This window comes from Convolutriloba macropyga, chromosome 13 (genome assembly GCF_964194025.1).
Source record: "Convolutriloba macropyga chromosome 13, txConMacr16.3, whole genome shotgun sequence".
Taxonomy (NCBI): Eukaryota; Metazoa; Xenacoelomorpha; order Acoela; family Convolutidae; genus Convolutriloba; species Convolutriloba macropyga.
Window position 1 is genome coordinate 39,862,733 of NC_134480.1, and position 20,144 is coordinate 39,882,876.

Genomic DNA, 20,144 nt, shown 5'->3' on the forward strand with positions numbered 1-20,144 from the left:
GCGGGAAACTAAGCAGACAGTTGATGAAAGATCATAAGATACGAATTGAACAAATTATTGAAGGTTAAAATAAATGAACTAGATTTAGGGCATCGTATAAGATTTACTGCATCAATGAAATTAAAGAAATAAATATACTTCAGGTATCACACATGAAAAGCAAAAGCAGTTTAGAATTTGTTAAATTATATTTTTTAATTTTGTCCTTTCGATTGTCTTAAAAAAATCACAAGTTTTAGTTATCGTTACGGTAATTGGAAACAATTAAACATCTGTCTGCTTGTTTGAAAAGAAGTATGCTCTACTTTGATCCTTTTCTTAAAATTAATTATGCCCAATGTCTAGGTAAAAATGCAAAATTTTAATAGAGTTTGTAGGTAAAAAGTTTATTTTAATCACTATGTTTTCCTGAAACTAATTATTGTTTTTTGATTGTTTCTACGATACGATGGGATCACATATGCCAACGATTCAAACATTTTCGATATAACTTCGTTAAACATGTCGTCCAGTAAATATTACAGATATTGATAGCTTGGCAGTTATCAAAAAAGAATTTTGTAGTTCACATTTAGAAACGAGTTGTTCAGGAATTCAGTGGTATTCTGTGCGGAAAAACCCTTCAACGGCTCTTTCTAAATGTATCCATTATGATTCATTTTCCTTATGACCCATCAAAAATTGTGGACTTTTATCTTGTTTCCAACTGGATGGCTCTGGTTCCGATGTACAAGTTCAACGATTATAAAGCATGCTTTTAAATCTCAAAATGTTTCGGAGATTTTTTTCTCTGGCATTCAGGAGCATCGTTTGAATCTCTAAGATTAACAAAAACGCCAGCACTTTCTCCTAGAAGGCCAGCAGAATACCAGCAGTAAAAACAACTGTAAAAACAACTTGAAAATTTTTCTCCTTGGGGTCAAATTTGTTCATATGATTTTGTTGAACCTTTGTTGTAATCTTTCTTTTGTAGTTTTCAAAATCTAGAAATGATATAGAATCTTGCTTTTATTATTCAAAACGCATATTCAGTTAAACAAGCGTTTTTAAAACGTGCTACTAATTCGTTCAAATAGTTTACAAAACATCACTACACAAGCTTACACGTTTGTTAAAGAATTTGAGAGAGTATTTAATTTTGCTGCAGATTTTTTCTTTATATTTTTAAATACTTGGTCTGTTTTTTATTACTCCTGCTCCATCACACCGCCATAATTCAATAAATTTTTAACCCTGTTTTTTTAATTTTAGAAAATTAGGCTATGTTACTAAATTTTTTTTCTATTCTCCCTTCCGCCAATATGGGCAAAAGGCAAAAAAACGATTTGTGATTCAAATTTGTTCAACAAATTCCTTCAATTTTGGACGACAACACTTTGAATAAAATGAACTCTTTGCGGAAAATTGGCGATTTTGGTAAGAAATCAGAGAATGAATGACTTTTTTTCCAAATTTGGTCAACCTGGGGATTAACATCAGATATGTTTTCTTTGTGTAAAATCAAGGAAAGCATTCAATTTTTGATGAAAAAATTTTAAGCCTTCAAATATGTTTTTAAAAACACGACCATCACTTCTCTCAAATTTTTGTGAAAAAAATTTGCGGTCCACAATAAGATTTCAAGTTTTTCAAACGTCTCAAACACCGAAGATATCAATCTCGGATTTAAGCTGGCGATGTGATGGGGGCAGAAAGATAACAGTCAAACTCAGTTTACTTAACTTATAATGAGTAAGAGTAAAAGTGGAAAGAAGGATGGGGGAGCAGCCAAGGGACCCGCAGTGCCCCCCGAGGATGAAGAGGGATATTCCAATTTTTCAGTCCAGGATGACCTCACTAATGTCATCCTGATTGTAGAGGGCAAAAAGTTATACGTTCACAGGTCAGTAGTCAACTGGAATCCGAGTTCTGCGATTGATCACAACACCGACAATTTTTTTGAGGGGAGGGAGGGGTGGGGGGGGGGAGTTAATGTAATGCACAATTTACATGGAATAATCTTGACGATTCAACGATTCTGGGCATAGGAATCAAATTTCCTTGTTTTGACTTAGCGGTTCTCGGATTTTCGAAATTATCATCATTTCTAGATGCTGCCATGATATCCGCAACACCTATTTGTGTGTGTTCGAATGTTGGGATAGAGAAAATTACCTAATATAAGTTTTGCCTGAGATAAACTCTTGACAAAACTTGACAAGAAGATATGCTTATTTAGCGTATTCTCGACCACAGATATCAAACTTTGTCCTTGGGGTTTGTAATAGCTGTTGTAATAGTTTGGCCAACTAGGCTTGAATTAAAAGGTGCTGGTTCGAATCCAGTACTGGTCCATTTTCACAGCAGATCAGCCTGCTTAACCAGTTTTAGTGTCCCTAATTTGATGCAACCGTCATCGAACTGTTGTTCAGAATCTTGTTAGAAATTTGTTGGATTGTGTAGCAATTTCTATTTTCTAAAGAGTGGTCAACATTATGACTCAGGTTTTGGACTCGACTTATGAAAAGGACAGACAGGACTCAGTCTATGAGAAGTCATCATAGGTTGAGGCGCTGGACCAAAACAGCATCTTATCAGAACCCTAATTGATCCTATTTTTTGCACGATTTTCCATTAGCTCAAGTCTCTTGAGCAACTTTGTTGCAACCCACGTTTCATCTAACCAGACCATCCGGCAGATTTTGCCCTGCGATCCTACCACTCTCAATACATGTTAAAAGTTCTTGAACGTTGTGAGAAATATGCAATCCCACCCAAATATAGCTGTTTTAAATTTAGAGTTGAACAAGGAAGCTCGTTAATGTACATTTACATTTGATGTTCCGACACGCGCTCATCTACATTTTTGATTTAACTGTCTTCTGACTTACATTTTTGAGTTTAAAAAATTGTTACACAACCAAACTAATAATTGAATTAAATATTGCCATGCCTCAATAGACCCAGACCTGCCAATAAAAAGACTATGAGAAAACAACAAAAACAACAACAACAAAAGTAAAAAAAAATTTCACGGCAAAAACAATGTCTAAAAGGCACCTAGTAACAACGTCAAATTACAATCAGACAAAACCCTAAATACACAGATTTATTTTTTCTTACTAACACAGCAGATGGGATTGTTCCCTAAAGAGAATAAGTAACAAGTCGACAAAAAGAGAAAATATTGAGGCGAAATTCAAAAATCAATCAACATTTGTTAAACCAAATAATTTCAAAAGTCTTAAAATTCGTTAAAAATCACTAGCTTTCAACAAAATAATTCTTGATAAATTTACAAAAAAAGTCATGATGAAACCAATAGGACCTACCTGCTTTTGGTTAGACTAGGCCAGAGGAACTGACTAAAGATGCAGAAAACTCAAAAAATTATGAACAACAAATTATAAATGTTGCGAAAACACAAATTAGTGAAGCCATTAAAATCATTAGCTATTATTTGAATATTATGTATTTTTGTTTCATTTTCAAATTATACTAATTCAACTAAAATTATAATGAAAGAGTAAATAAGTTCAATCGGGCCGCATTTGAAAATGAAAAAGATCTGTTATTACGCGATTGTGCTTAAGGAAGAGAAAAAGAAACACAATTACACCATTCACATAACTTTTTGAAAACGCATATTGTCCAACAAACAAAACATCAGTTACGTCATAATATCTGTAAAAATTATATTTTTTCAAAAACAATGAACTGTATAACACCTCTCAAAGATGAGAATAAGTTAAAAATTGGCGAAAAGAACAACAATAAATGAAAAAAATTGAAAAGTCCTGAAAAATCTTTAAAAATGTATAATATCAAAAAGTTTATGGCAATTTGCTATAAACCGACTGCTTCGGGTAACATAATTCATTCAATTACCAATTACAAGCTTTTGAGAAAGGTCAGCATATTTTGGCTGCCTAAAGAGTAAAAAAACAGGCAAAAACAGCAAATTAAAAAAAAATGAGCGAGAACAGTGTCGACGCCATTAAAAAATTGATTTTTCAGTGAAAACTTTTCGTCTTTCAGTTAACTTTAAACAGCAATGGAATTCGTTCTTTTTAAAAAAATTACTCCAATAAATCAATATGAACAAATTCAATAAAACCTCGAAGTTTTTGAGAAAACCCGTATTATGAACGCCATTAAAATAAAAAGCTTTCAACGGAAGCTAATAAATACGTTAAGTTATGCCTCAATGACACAACAAGGATTTTTGTCATTCATAAACCTTTAATATGAATTTACAATCAGTCATTGACTACGAAAACAACAACAACAACAACAACAACAACAACAACAACAACAACAAAAACAGGCAGAATCCAAAAATTAAGTAGAAAAGTGCGAGAACAAAGTTTCGAAGCCTGAACAAAGTGCGAGAACAAAGTTGCGAAAACAAAGTTGTTCTGTGAAAATTTTATGTATGATCCATTTACAGTCTTCACTAAGTCAATTGAACTATCATTTTTAGGATTTTGCGTTCGGACTTCAAAAGTAACCAAAATTACAAAAAGAAATATCCAAAAATTAAAAAAAAATTAAAATCTCGTGCATTGAAGTCATAAGACCAATAGCTGGAAGGTAAAAGCGCTAACTAGAAAAATTTTGGTTGAATTAGAAAAGAATTGGGTCTGGTCATTATTGAGACTGGCTAACAGTTCACAAAAATATGTTTATGATCGGTTGATATTTAAAAAATTTTCTTGAAAAATCATTTTTAAAGTCTTAACAGCCATTAAATTCAATAGCTTTCCACAGATTTCAATAAATGCGCTAAGTTATGAATTGATTGGAGCCAAAAGACATTTGTTATGCATAGGTACTGAATAAGATGTCACAATAAATCTTTTAACTATACAAACAACAAATACAGGCAAAAACCAAAATTTCAATGGAAAAATATTAGAAGAAAGTGTCGAAGCTATTTAAACCATTAGCTTTTCTCTGAAAAGTTTATCCTTGATCCATTGAACTCTTTCCCTAAACCAATGGGAGATATCAATATCAGGATAATGGGATAAGATTTCAATAGGAACCAATAATAAGAAAATATTCAAAAATTTGTTAAGAATTTTTTTGTAATCATGTGGCACTGTAGTCATATAACAAATAGTTAGAATATAAAGCCGTCAACCAGATGTTTTTGTTTGAGTAGAAAGGAAGGGTTTCCTGGGATTCCCGAAACTGACTTGCAATTCACGAAAATAAGTTTATGATCGGTTAATGTTGAAAAATTTTCTCAAAAAATTGTTTTTAAAGTCTTCACAGACAATAGCTGTCCAATAAAAGCTCTAGATAGGTTCACTTGATGCTCATTGTGAAACCTATTGTACTGTTAGTCAACTAGTTTATGCCATTAGACACAAAAACTTTAGTAAAACCTCGAAAAGAAAATCAAAATTTCATTTAAAATTACGAAAATTCAGAGTCGAAGCCAAAAAAGCGATTCCTTGAAAAACAATTTTTTTGTTCATTGAGCTTCATTAAACTGTAAATCAGGTTGTCATTAACAGATTTTTGGTATGAAAAGTGACTAGGCTCTAGGGCACTTAAGAAAACAACTAAAATATGGAAAGTTTTCTAAAAAAAAAACCAATTTTTTTGTTCATTGAGCTTCATTAAACTGTAAATCAGGTTGTCATTAACAGATTTTTGGTATGAAAAGTGACTAGGCTCTAGGGCACTTAAGAAAACGACTAAAATATGGAAAGTTTTCTAAAAAAAAGCTCTCAAATGGAATTCGAATTTTTTTTTGATAGTACACATCCCCATGAGACAAAAGCTAGTCTTTCTATCGCCTTTCGTCTAATAGGAGCTCGGAATTATTTCATTTTGCGGCGTGAAATGTAATTTTGTCTTAACTTTTCAATAAAAAACATCTCAATTTGAAAAAAAATTACACTAAAACAACAAAATCATGCCAAATATGCAGTGTTCACACAAAACTTCAATCCTCGATAACTCCTCGAAAAAAAAAAAAACGAAATTCAAACAAATCGTTTAAGTTTCGATTTCTACGCTGGACGAGGTTTTTAATGATACCACTCACCTTTTTCTACGATGAATATATCGATCGGCCAAAGTTGTCTGAACAAAAAAAAAACCCATTCGAGTATATAGTTCCTCCCTCCACAAGTGGGGTCGGAACAAAAAAATGCATCCTCTCGGTGTCGGCTAAAACTGGTAATTTTTTTATAATATTTATTACTAAATGTTTTTTCGAAAAGAATTCAACATTAATTCTGATTGGAAAAAACGGCGTTAATAAAACGCAGGTTAACTAATAAAACAAGTTAACTTTTTTCAGTGATCGAAGCTTATTTCGAGCACGCTGTGACAAGAAATTGGCCTGTAAAAAACTTTCCTGTGAGTAGAGTTCACTCATTCGTGCAATCTTTACCAAATTTTATGCAACTTATGAATGGACTAAAATTGGAATTTGGTCTCTAATCAGACTGTGTCAGAACCACATAGCCTGAGTGCGATCATTATGAAGAAACACTTCTAAGAAGCACAATCTCAAGCTAGGTTGGATTGCACAATGACCCAACTGCGGTAGCCCAAATTGTCTGATCACTGGTACCAGGTCGCTTGGCTCTGGCATCTCAAACTGGATTCAACTCAAAATTAGTGCCACCCTCGATTTTAGATCGACCCAAAAATTGGTTGCTGAAATTTAAATCTAAAAGCGGTAATGTATATGTCCCCTGCTTGGGCTGTTAGTTTACGATATTTTGCGGCACAGAAATAAAATCCGGCAAATTCTTTATTAACACTAAGCTGGTGACTTTACCGTCAATAAGTTTTTTTTCAAATTCATACATTTTCACATCTATGAGGAGCACCCAGTTTTTTATGGGCTAAAAATGACAACTGTCAGAGTTTCGTGTTTTTTCCTGTGTTCTAACACTTTCATAAAAATTAACTCTTCTTTTTTGTTTAGACAGAAATATCTCAAAACCCATCTGAGAGCAGAATTCCATAATTGAAAATCGTTAAAAGGGTGGTTAGGTGTTACCGATATTGTCTGCGAGGATAACACAGAAAAAAAATGTTGCAAGTTATGCTCTCATTGTTTAGCTATAATCATTTTTTTGAAAGAAGATTCAATCTAACCTCACTGGCAACTAATTCGGAAAGATTTCAATATAAGGTTTAAAAGCAATTTACAAAATCTTTAACATTTTTTCGTTAGAACAATAATGCTAGGGACAATACAAAAATTTAGTTGATAGAATTTTGATAGTGCAAAATCATCGTTTTTTCCCCGCATTTGTGTAAATGTTCTGAACTCAACCATTGGGGACCAATATTCATTTCTCATGAAGGACAGTTTTCAATATATACTCGTGTGGCGCTAAATTTGGGTCGCTTTGACGTTACAAAAACATCAGCAAAAAGTAAACATACCCCCAATGATTGATATTGCTCTCAAATATTACACCAAATCACTGCTTGCAACTGTCAAGCTTTCCAAGACAATTTGAACCTAGACAAATGTTTTTATAACAAACTATAACAAAAGCATTTTTATTAAAGCTCGTTATAAGATAGATTTCAGAGATGATAATTATTAAGGGATATATTTATTCTGTTTTATCGGCGTAATTATAATGTCTGGGGTCTTCACTTTTCAAAATTATTTGAAGCATTCACTCGTCAAAATTCTCTCATGTAATTGTTTTTTGCAATTTAACTTTTTTACATTTTTGAGTCGAGGCGAAGAATGCAGAAGAATTCGGCATTTGAAACTTTCAGAAAAAAATTATTTTGGAATTCGTCCAATGGGTAAACAAAATAATAAAGATTCTGGGTTGGCAGCTCCGGGAGCATTTTTAAGGCTAAATGCCTCAACCCCTGCCTAACTCTCAGCCGAATTCAGTACTGAGTCAGAGTCTAATTCAGGTCACATTTTGCTCTGAATTTTTCTGATTCAGTGATTCAGTGATTCCTTCTGAATTATCGTCTGATTCAGAGGAATACAGAATATATTTTCTGAATTTTGCTCTGATTCAGAGAAATTCAGAAATCAATTCACAGTTGGTTCTGAAATCCTTCTGAATCAGTACTCAAACTTAAATTTTCTCTGAAAATGTTCTGAATCAGTACTGATTGTCACTGAACTGTAGGTACGGGAAAGTACAATTTTTTTCTCCGCGTACATGCGCTTTTAGAGGGCTGTTCTGGGTACATCCAGCTATGTTTTTTTTGCTCTCTGTATACTGATTCGTCAATTTTCTCTTAACTCGCCTGAACTCCACAAAGCAGTTTAGGGAACAACATTCTAGACAAATGATGTTCCCAAAACAGGATTTTCACGTTGAATTTACGAGATATTGTTTCAGGGACGTGTTGGTAGTCAATTGTCCAGGGTTGAAGGACAAAATAGCCGAAGCGTCTCAAGGAGGAACTGACCAACAACAGCAGGAGGAGGGTGGGGAAACTGCACGCGACCAGATTGCATCCCCCCGAGTTGGAGACCCTGAAAACCCTGTGGAAGTGACTTTGCAGGATGTTCAGTGTGAAGATGTGAGGGAATTGATGAAGTGCATCTATCCCAAACATAAACCAGTCACAGGTAGGAGGAACTACGGAAAAAGTAGGATTTACACTATTAAATTTTCCTGGGTGATCGCATAGTTTCCCTGTGATCCTCCTATAGGAGCCAGTGCCCCTACCATTCAGTATTCCTTAGTCGCCTTATCCCACACTGTATGGCCCTTTTACACCCGGACTTATCACCCAGAGTATTTCACTACTGAACCTGAGTAGCTCCATATTATCGTGTAAAACCAGTACTGAAACAGCTTATTTACATCAAAAAAGTTGGTCATTATGCCCAGAAAAAAAACAGAACAACTATTCAGACTGTTCAGAGTAATTTCATAGAAAAAACAGTACATTAAAAATTTCGAAAATGTTGAAACATGCTGAGCATGTCAGAAAAGCATGCAAAATTTATGCAAAATGCATGCATTTCGCTGTAACGACACGTTACCAGTTAAAACAGCTACATGTATATTATATATATATATATATATATATATATATATATATATATATATATATATATATATATATAAGTTTTCCATGTATATTTACTTCTTTTCAATTAGCAAATGTTGTCAGCCTAAATTACATTGTATTTAACCTTTCTCAGTGCGCGCGCGTGTGTGTGTGTGCCTGTCTCTTTGTATGTGCATGTGTGTGCAAGGTGTGTGTGTGTGTGTGTGTGTGTGTTCATGTGTGTGTGTGTGTGTGTGTGTGGTTGGATATGGCTGTGGTGTGATGCAGAATGGTGTGAATATGCCTGTGGTGTGATGCAGAATGGTGTGAACATGCCTGTGGTGTGATGCAGAATGGTGTGAACATGCCTGTGGTGTGATGCAGAGTGGTGTGAATATACCTGTGGTGTGATACAGAATGGTGTGAATATGCCTGTGGTGTGACCGACAATCAGCGCTGAAACAGGTTAAAAACAGTGTAATTTAGGCTGACAGTCAGAGCTGAAACAGGTTTAGAACAGAATGGTTTTAGGCTGACAAGAGGTATACAATAATGTTAATTAAGCTGATAATTGTATGAAAATAGTAATGGACAGATCAAAATCAGGTAAAAAACAGAATACCAATTTTACTCTGAAAAATAGACTGATCAGTCTATAGTTTGACATGAACAGAATCTGCACAAGGGTAAAAATGTCTATATACAGTCTACGGATTTACACTGGTTCAGTACTGGAATGCTCTGGATGGTCAGCCCGGGCATCTATCAATTTGTCTGGATTTTTTCCGGTTGTGCCCCAGCTTAGTGGGTGCACATGATTTTCTGGCCCACACGCTGTCTCTTTTTCATAACGTCCTACTATCTCACGGCACGTGCTCTATAACTGGGGTAGCAAAACAGATTGGGGGCACAAGAGCGCAAAAGATTCAATTTTTGTGGAATTAAAGAGGTAAGATTGAAGAAATAATCCTCTTAATCAGGTAGGCGTACTAGCACTAACAATTTGGACATAATTACCCACCAAATAAGGAACAGGTAGAAAAACCCAAGTGTTCAAGTATTTTTCAAATGAAATTGGTGTATGAACGAAAAGATAGCCTCCAAAGCAAATAACTCAGTGGAGTAAAAAAAATGATGCATTTGATTGATGAGATATGCCAATATTGAGAAACCGAGTCAAGACGAACAGCAAAATCAAACAACAACAACAACAACAACAAAAACAACAACAACAGCAACAACAACAACAACAAACATTAATCACATCAAAATTTCTTGTCCGTTTTAATTAACAGAACTTAATAACAAAGTCAAAATAGCGTCAGATAAAACTAAAATTAAACAAAATAGTTTTTATTTTGCCAGAAAACACATGAGACGAGTCCGCATTAAGACTTGGTAACAATTAGATAATAAAAAACAAAAACAGTGATATTGAAAAATTCGCTTATTTTTTTTTTCAAAAAATTAACTTCAAAGTAATGATAACCATTAGAAATCAAGAAAAATATCGCTTTGGTTTTCATTTACCAATACTTCCAGAGCAGGGAGTTAAGAAATGTTGGTAATCAATTTCTTATGCGGTTAAAAAGAACAACAAATAGACATAAAACAAAAAAAATCAATTAAAACTTGTCAGAAAACAGTTGCCAGATACAGTAAAGGCATAGTTTGTTCGATTTGAAAAATATTCAATTGTAGCTTCTTCAAACACCGATAATTCATTATTCGACTTTCTATTATTGAAACTAGGTAACAAGCAGGCAAAGAAAAAAGGCAAAATTAGATATTACTTGTTTTTTTTTCGAAAAAAAATTATTTTCAAAGACATGAAAGCCTTAATTACAAAATGAAATAATTAAATAGGTTTGTTTATTCTTCCAAAATCAGGTCATGAGCCTTGCAATTATCCAGGATAAGTGTTACCTCAACAAAAAGAACGTCAAATATGACAAAAATCAAAAATTAAATTACTATTTCGTCAAAAATCGTGTCGAAGATAGTAAAGTCATTACCTATCCTTTAGAAACATTGGACTTTGCGACACCTTTTACATCTTTTGACGCCACCAATGTCATATTTGGACTGTAATTAATGAGACTAGGTATCAAACAGACATTAAGAGGAACAAAAATGGGAAGTTAAAAAGTTTTTTTTTAAATTGATTTCAAGGTCATGAAAGCCACCAGCTATTTTCTATTATCAGAATCTCGGCTCACCTATTTGCTCATGAAAAGCCGAAGAAACCGGCTCATTGTTCAGGAAGTTTCAAAAAATAAAAGACGACGTAAAAACGACAGTTGAAGACCAAATTAAAAAATTCAATAAAATTCTTCGAGAAATTAGTGTCGAAACCGTAAAAAAAACCATAATTCATATACTTAAAGATTTTAATCATATCAATTGTTCCTCATTTGGAACGCTAATAAGGTGATATTTGAACTGTGATAACATGATAATGTGCCAAATCTAGAAAACGTGAAAAATGGGCGAACACCTGAAAACAAAAAAAAAGTGAAATCTAGTAGTATCAGAGCCAGAAAACAATAGCTTAAGGTGTAAAACCGCAAGAAAGATTCTATTTGAGATTATTAGAAAGAGAAATCTTTCTCTCATTGCTAACACTGAGCTACAAGTTGACCAAATCAAAAGAAAAATGGAGGCAAATTTCAATAAGTCATTTTTTATTTGAAAATCAAATATTTTTAAAAGTCAAATGACTATGAGTTTTCAAGCAGTCAACTAGATAAATTAATGTGGAACGTATTAGGAGGCCAATTTGACCTATCACTAGCGATCTTTGATTCGAAATTTTCAGTAATTTAATTAATAAAAAAAGGCCGAATTTTTTAATAAAACAGACCGACTGATTACACTCCGAATTATTTTTGTATTGTAGCAGTCCAAGATTGGTCCAGACTAGACCTGCTAATGTTGTTCGTCCATTAATAACACTTAATTTGTCCAATGTCATAGATATAGATATTTTGATAGTTAAAAATCAAAAATAAAGGCTGCGTTTTTGATAATCAGCGAATAAATTTAGCAAAAAACGGCAAAGTTTTAATTACATAGCACTCGCAACGGAAGCTGAAGTAGAAATAGCCCCTTTTTGAACCTACAAACATTTCGTTGGTGTTGTTTGAGTGTGCACTTGCTGAAAATTTAAAATTCAATCAAAGTAAACTAAAGAAACTTATTTCGTGCTGTTTTTGATGAAAAAGCCTGAATTTTGTGAAATATTTAGCCAGAATTTTTGACACAAAAATTAAATAAAAACAGCCGACAGTTTTTTTTGTCTTTAAAAATAAAATCAACAACACTTTCTTGAAAAAGTTTAACAAATTTTAGCAAAATTGGCGAAATTTTAGTCAAAAATTCCGAAAAATGTGAATAAAATAAACGGAATTGACTCCATTTTCTCAAAAGTTTAAACCTCGATAACTCCCTGTAAAAAACGAAAATCAAAAAATATTTTTAATTCCATATTCTACGCTGGACAAGTTTTCTAACGATACCAGTCTCAACTCCGTACCTTGAATATATCGATCGGCCAAAATTGTCTGGAGGGGTCGGAACAATTACACGAAAACTTATATAAATCACATGCAAAACCCAAACGATTTATGTGATTGTAGACAAAACATTGCGTACGTTACACCCGGGTTGAGGATTATGTCTAACTCTTACAAAATTTGGGAATAGGGGTAGACACGCCTTGAATTCCAAAATTGCACCAGATGTGAATGATCCAATAATAAAAAAATAGAGCCGGGGTGTCAGTATGTTAATTGTTTCAGATGAGAACGTGGACATGTTGGTGCCTCTAGTGGGGGAGTGGGAGGTTGAGAGTGTGAAGGAACAGTGTGAGAGTGTGTTGATGGCGAGAGAGCCCCCATCTCTCAAACTACTTCTACAGGCACAGGAGTGCAAGGTTCTTTATTAACAATTGAAAAAACATACCCATGGCAAAAGTCTCAGACCAAGACTGGTTTTGCCCAGACAGACTTTGGTCGCAGAAAGGGTGCGGGGTGGGGGGGGGGTTCGTGGGTGGGTTCAGACGGAACCAGTCATAAGTTAGGCATTGGACATGTTTGATGCTCCAGGATCAAATAGACTTTACTCACCCTATGCCCGACTGAACGGACTCTCATCCCAAGGGTTGATTCCGCTTTTACAAATCGTTAGAAATCGTGGAAAATCCACCGTTAAATTTCTGGAATAAGAGTGGACCTACATTTCTACAGTTATAAATCTTGCAAGGCCTTTGGCCAGATCCTCGTCCAGACCGAAATGAGGTATCGTTGGATCAAACGGACCGAAACATTGTTTTGGCCTGACGCAGTGTGCGACCAAAACTTTGTTCAGAGTATCAACTTTTGCTCTATCAGACCCCACAGCCGTTGATCCAAAATAGTCCGTCATGTCTTGGGCACAAGACCTCGTTATGAGTATGTTGCAGGTAATCACCACATATCGCATTGATTGTTACAAAGAAGAAATCAAAATCAAAATTGGGAAATTTGCACCATTATCAAAAAATTTCTATTGACTGAAATTTAAATCCAATCATTTCAGCCGAATTTCAAGTCAATTAAGAATTTCTTGCGCCATATTATAATCAGAAAACGAATTTTTTTCAAATAAGGCGTTGAAGCTCAAAAAGGCCTCTGGAATTGATAATATGCTATATTTTCAAACGATATCAATGTTTTTTTGAGACATCTTATTAAGTATAAATCTTATTCAAAAAATGCGCGTAAAATGCTGCAAAGTAAATATACTTCTTCTGGGAGCCTACGGAGGGAATTTAAGCCAGGGCAAATTGTTCCAGGACTCATCCGATTAAACCCCTGCCTTTTAAAAGACCTGAAATTCTTTTTATTTTTCCTAGTATGACCTATTAGATGCATAAAAAAAGTTGGCCAAATTTTATGCGTTTGAAATGAAATAAGGCAACTATATTTGTTTAAATCATTTTTTGTACCTATGCGTCATATTATCTGTTCGAGTATGTAATAAGTATAAAGTTATTACACTACAACAATTGGTATCCTAAGTTTTTTAAAATTAAGCTTCCTTATACTTAGCACAAGTCATTTTACTTTGAAATTTTATTTGAAGCTCAAATAGCCTTCAATACTTTTCGATGTTCATTTATATTGTTTCTAATAAAATAAGTCACAATGTTTCTGCTGTTCAAATGTTTATATTATAAAAATTGATACAACACATAAAAAAATCAGGTAATTTTACCTGAACCAAGTTCAGGTAAACAGAAGTTCAGGTGAAGTTCAGGTGTGAAAGCACCTGAAATACACCTGAACTGTATTTCAGGTAAATTTTCACCTGAACAAGTTCAGGTGTGGTTACCTGGAAATAACTTTCATTGCATTCAGCAGTGAAGCTACAAAAATTTAGCAGTAAAAAACACAATATAAATGCAAACTTCAGGAAAAACATCAACAGATTTATTAGGCAGTGTTCCGCTTTTTTAGAATTTTACAAAGTTACGGTTAAGTTTAGCATCAAATTTTCCCACTCTTCAGCTCTACTGATGTTTGTAGTTCGAAGAAGAATTTCCGGAACCATTAAGGGTTTAAGTGAACACCAATACCGAAATGTTCAGGCATTTTTTTCAGGTGTTTTTAGGCATGTTCAGGTAAAAATTCAGCCAGTGATGCTTGAATTTTTCAGGTACATTTCAGGTGCATTCAAGTGTTGTTCAGGTGAGAACAATTTGCCTGAACGGTTCAGTTAAATTCATGTGTTTTTCAGGTAATTTTACCTGAACTTTTATAGTGTGAAGATACAAAGGAAGCGTGCATTTTTGACAATTTTATCTTTTTTGGAGTATTAAGGACCGAAAAAAACACAGACAATATACAACTTTCCGTTTAGTTAATTCTAATGTTTAATGTTAAAGTCAACGCTAAAGTTAATGCTAATGTTTATGAACTGAGATTTGGTTTAACGGTTTAAAATATGTTTATCTACTTTATATTTTTTAAGATTTTTTGGCTGTTCTTTGATAATATCTGAACTTTTGTCTTATTTTAGGCAAAAAATTGTCAACTCTCTGCTCTTTTGAACCATGATAGTCTTAAATTGTAAATGGTTCCACCAAAGGACCACCTGTTTTTTTTGAATAAAATGGATATTGATGATATAGCCAGGTATAATTCAGTAATGAATCATTACCAAACCATTTTATCTCTGAAAAAGAATACTGGATCAGTTTACTTCAAGCATAGAACTTCATCCCTATGACCAGTCAAAAACCATCGTGTTTTTGCGGTCTGCCAATTGCTAAATTACCAGACAATTCTTATACCATCTTAATGTAGTGCATGCAATTTTAATGTAGTCTTTTCATTTTTGTTGTACACTTCCGAAACACGTGCTTTCTTCGCTATATTAATCAACATGCTCGTGATAATATATGATTATTAAGTAAAGAGCAAACAGCTTTCTTTTGCAGTTTTTGCGTTCGTTGCATATTTCCCAAAATTTCACTTCATACAAGACAAAATATTAAATTCGGGGATTGTAGAATTGCCCTGTAATCCGCGAAGGCAAGGCCATATCTTGCGTGCGCCGTGGAACAAAACACCTTGTCGCTCAGTTGGAGTGATAGATTTAACGGTGATGTGAGCTACAAATGGGATTCCGAGTAACATTATCCCGAACGACTCGGATGCCCAAATATAGCTCCTAGTACAGTGAAATTCATGTTTACCTAGTGCAATACAAAAACACTGTTCAGCAACAAAATACGGGTCTTTCCCAATAGCCCCCCCCCCCCCAGATTAGTGGTCAGATAACCTATACCCCCCCCCCCCCCCAATCATTGTAATTATACCATAATGGGGGGGGGGCTATAGTTTCATGGGGGGGGGGCTATAATGGGAAAGACCCCAAAATACTTCAACCCTTAAGCTGTTCTTTTTAATTGTTTGGAACAACGAGACTGGTAAATCTATTCCTTGACATGATCTTAGAAAAATAAGTGTAAAACATTAGCTGGTCAGTACTGAAATACTCAAGGTGGTAACTCCGTGAATTTTCATTTCGGTCATACGGTTCACACTTCCACGAACTTTTCCCTGGTAAACATTAAAAACAAATTTGGACTCAACTGAGTTTCAATTTGCTCAAGTTATTCCTATCCTGCTTCAGGGGGGGGGGGGGTCTATGTTGTATGCATTGGCGATAAGATGAACATGAATTAACTAAGTTACATGTTTGTTTTTTCAAAATTTTTTCCTTTTTCAATCCTGCGAAAAATACAGCGGCCTTTTTATAGCATGATAACGATATTTTCGTAACATGATTTACTCAACATGTGCAAATTTGTTTTAATTGTTCTCCAACTATTGGAATTTTGTTCAATTTTGCAATGACCTCATCGATTCCTCAAATTTGCGTACACGAAGCCATATATTCCAAATTTAGGCCATTAATTAGCCCACGAAACCCAAATGATTTCACGTTCACAGACGCAGGCTTCCTGTTTGTAGGGGAGAAACAGTTCCCAAGGAAATGGAGCTATCGGAAATTGGTGTCATTTCCCGACATGTCTTTCACCTAAAGCGTGAATTCCTTGGGAATAAATTTTTGCGACGGTTTGAATTTAATTAGGCGAATCTCCTCTGAATAATGCTTCACGTGGCGTCTCATTGTAGGTTAATCAGACCAAGGTAAATTGGGAAACAAATAAAAACAATAAACTTATTGCAAAAGCTTTTGTTTGGCTGAAATTAAAGAATAATTATCTGACTAGACATCAATGATGAGTTTTCTAAGCTGCAGATTGTTTGATATCAATTGCTTACAAATGTGATGTTATGCTTAGATCCGATCTTCAATAAATTGAAGTCGATTTTACAAAAGGTTCATTTTGTTTTTTTTTAAATTGGCCGATTGTATTTTGTTAATAGCAATAGCGAAATAGTTTACAAAAGGCCATCTTTGACATTTTGCATCGAACAGAAAATTAAGCAAAACTCAGCCTCTGAACCGAAGCTGTAGTTATAATGAATAAAATGTTGATATTATTGATATGACTCAATATTAGCAAGTTTCTTGAAAAAATACCGGAGAATTTTGGTAAAAATAGAAGTCATCTTATTTCATTTTAAGGCTTTAATTGTGGATGAAAATCAATGCCTACAATTGACTATGAAAATAATCAATTGCTTGAAAAACATGTCTTGGTAATGTGCGTGCGGTAAGGTGCGTTTGCATATAATTTTCTCGCTCCTCCACATTTTCGAATTATTTTTCTAGCTAGTCAAGAAGAGATAGGAGGCTTTCAAAAACTAATTTTCTGTTGAAAAAATTGGTGTATGAGCCGAAAAATTGTTAAAATCTTTAAAATAATGTCGAGTTTTGATGAAACCTGCCATTAAAGCGACAAAAAAACAGATCTGTTATTTTCAAAGCAGTTAATTGTAAAGTCAAATAGAATCAGATAAAATCTAATCTGAACAAAATAAGTTCTTCACTAAAAAGATGGAACCTGCCTTTAATGAGACTGGTTAATAAAATGAAAAGCGAACAACAAAACCGGCAAAAATGACAAGTTCATTTGAAAGTTTGATTTGAAGTCAAATAATGTCAAAAGTCATGAAGTTTTTTCGCTTTTAACCTAAAGGAATAATATTAAGATTAACCTATGAATTCTCAAGCAACTAAAACAAATAGTGACAACCAGTCAAAATAACAAAAAATACTCGGCAAAAACTCAAAATTGCATACAATTCACAAACACACCGCGTTGAAGCCATCAAAACATAAGATATCAACTGAAAAGATTTATATCTGTTCAGTTGGACCCCTTTCAACATAAAAGGAACAGTCTATAAGAGGGACTATGTGAAAAGACAACAGAAGTGCCGCAAATCTTGAAACGTACCAAAAAGTCGAAAACATACAGTTTCGAAGTCATAAAAGCCTCAGTTAAAATATAAATTTCAAAATTATATGAGAGTTTGCTTTACAAGAAACTCGACGCAAATTGTCATTAAAGAGCGTTACATGTTGAGAAAAAAAGAAGGCACAGTTCAAACAAACAAAGTTATTACTGATAACAAATTACTTCCAAGTCAATGAAACAATTAAGTATCAAATGCATGTTTTTCTTAATTTCATTTATAACTCCATGGCAAGCTAATGAGAATTTTCAGTGTTCAGAAGAAGTCGTAAGGTTGCTACCACACGGACAACAACACATGCATTTCTGGGGAAAAAACTCCATGAAAACATTATATATGTTTAATTGCGCTGCATTTGACTTGCTCCAACGGCAATGTGCATAAATACAACAGTCATAAGACAAAAAGCAAATGTAAACAGATACAAAAATGAAAAATTTTTTAATGAAAACTTGTAGCATCGAAATCATAAAACCACTAGCTAAAATATAAAATCACATTGATGAGACGAAACTCCAGGCTCACAAAAATAAGGCTTCAAGTGGTGGATTGGTTCAACAATTCACTAATTCTTTTTGGAATAAAACTATATTCAAGGTCATAAGAACCACAAGATGTCCACTGAAAACTTCACAGAGATTCACTCATACCTCTGTAGGAAGTTTGCTCGACATTCTTTTATTGAGATCAAATAGTTGGACCATAAAACAATGATTTACAGATACACATCGTCGTCATTGCAATTGAAAACGTTGTTATCTCTGAAAGCTTTAATGGAATCTTGAATGAAAACTGACCTTTCAGCATCTGACGTGAAAAAAGTGAAAAATGTAATTTTAGAAACTGCACTCCCACACGAAAGTGGAAAGTCATTATCAACTCGTGGTTAAATTTGTATTGAAAAAAAAACAAAAAAAATTCTGAGAGCTATTGACAAATCGCGATAAACTTTGATGGATTTTTTCTCGAGAAGTTTTGACATTATAAAATGCTGCGCAGAATTTGGTTTCGAGGCATCTCATCATTCTTTATTAGCAAAAGTTTGAGATGAATTTTGTATTGTGATCTTCTTTGGTGTCCGCTGTCTCCTTCATATCTGTTTTTGCTGACTAAATATGTTGGCAATTGAAGTAAAGACAGCTGAGGGTTACTCCGCGTTATATCAACAGCTTTTAAAGGTTAGAAGACTATGACTGAAGCCAATGAGAACTTCTGGAGCTGGTAGAGAACCGCAGAGAAGTTTGAGATGTTCAGCCAGAAGTTCGAAGTGACTTTTGCAGAGTTACATAACCTTGCATAAATCGCGCGACCTGCACGTTTTAAAATGGGGAAGGCTAATTAAAATCAATTTCTGGTTCTTTATATGAAAACTTTTGGCACTTTGATTTCAAGTATTGCCAACTTTTGGCACTTTATTACGTTCACTTATGCGTTTCAACATATCTACAAAATAAGATCTTCCTTTCTGGAGCGAAGTGAGGAATCGCATCGTGCAGAAAGTGTTTATGATTGAAGAGTAATTACATTGGAGTCACGCCAGAGATGAAAAAATTAGAATTTACTTTTCAATCGGAAAATGCAACCACAATATTAGTTCAATAGAAAATTTGCTGGCAATACTGAATTGATCCAACAAAAAAAGCTTAAGGTGTCAAAACAAAATAACAATCTTCTCAAGAGAAGTGCACAACTGATGAATTCTATTGACCCATATATTTTTTATCAGTCACACACATTCATATTCCCTTATTCGAAGCTGCTCAAAAATTCTTGCCAATCAAAATAAATTTTGCTCCTGAAGGTTTCCGGGATAAGAAATGCATTTTGTTATTATTGGTGATTACATTGCGAATCATTGCATCAATCTCTTATCAATTTTAAGCCCATGAACTGTGGCACTTGACAAAAATCTATGTGTTATAGGGTCATTGGTCGAAAGAAACGTGAAAAAATTTCAGAAACTGCATTACCACACAATCCAAATCCTTTTATTCCACGACGACATTAGATATGCTTGCTAATGCTTTGCGTCTATTGAAAACAAGTAAAATGCTAACGTATACTTAGTTTGCAAAAAAACAAGTTCAATTATTCAAAACTAGGCTAAAAATGACCAGATCCCGTCAAATCTTAAAAAAAAATGCAAATTTTAAAAAGTTTTCAGCTCCTTTTGAAAAAATGAAAATTTTCGTAGATATGTATTATCCGCTT

At 34.0% G+C, this 20,144-nt stretch overlaps 1 protein-coding gene across 2 annotated transcripts in view; it reads left to right on the forward strand.

Moving 5' to 3' along the window:
- The first annotated feature begins 1,037 nt into the window (after window positions 1-1,037).
- LOC142351483 (uncharacterized) overlaps window positions 1,038-20,144 on the forward strand; it is a 43,235-nt gene continuing 24,128 nt past the window's right edge. The window contains exons 1-4 of one of the 2 annotated variants that reach the window (XM_075403522.1): window positions 1,038-1,175; window positions 1,692-1,882; window positions 8,337-8,569; window positions 12,798-12,931. In XM_075403522.1, coding sequence (XP_075259637.1) covers window positions 1,728-1,882; window positions 8,337-8,569; window positions 12,798-12,931 — 522 coding nt within the window. In that variant the 5' untranslated portion in view covers window positions 1,038-1,175; window positions 1,692-1,727. The remainder of the gene's footprint in view (window positions 1,176-1,691; window positions 1,883-8,336; window positions 8,570-12,797; window positions 12,932-20,144) is intronic. The other variant, XM_075403523.1, reaches the window with a different exon arrangement.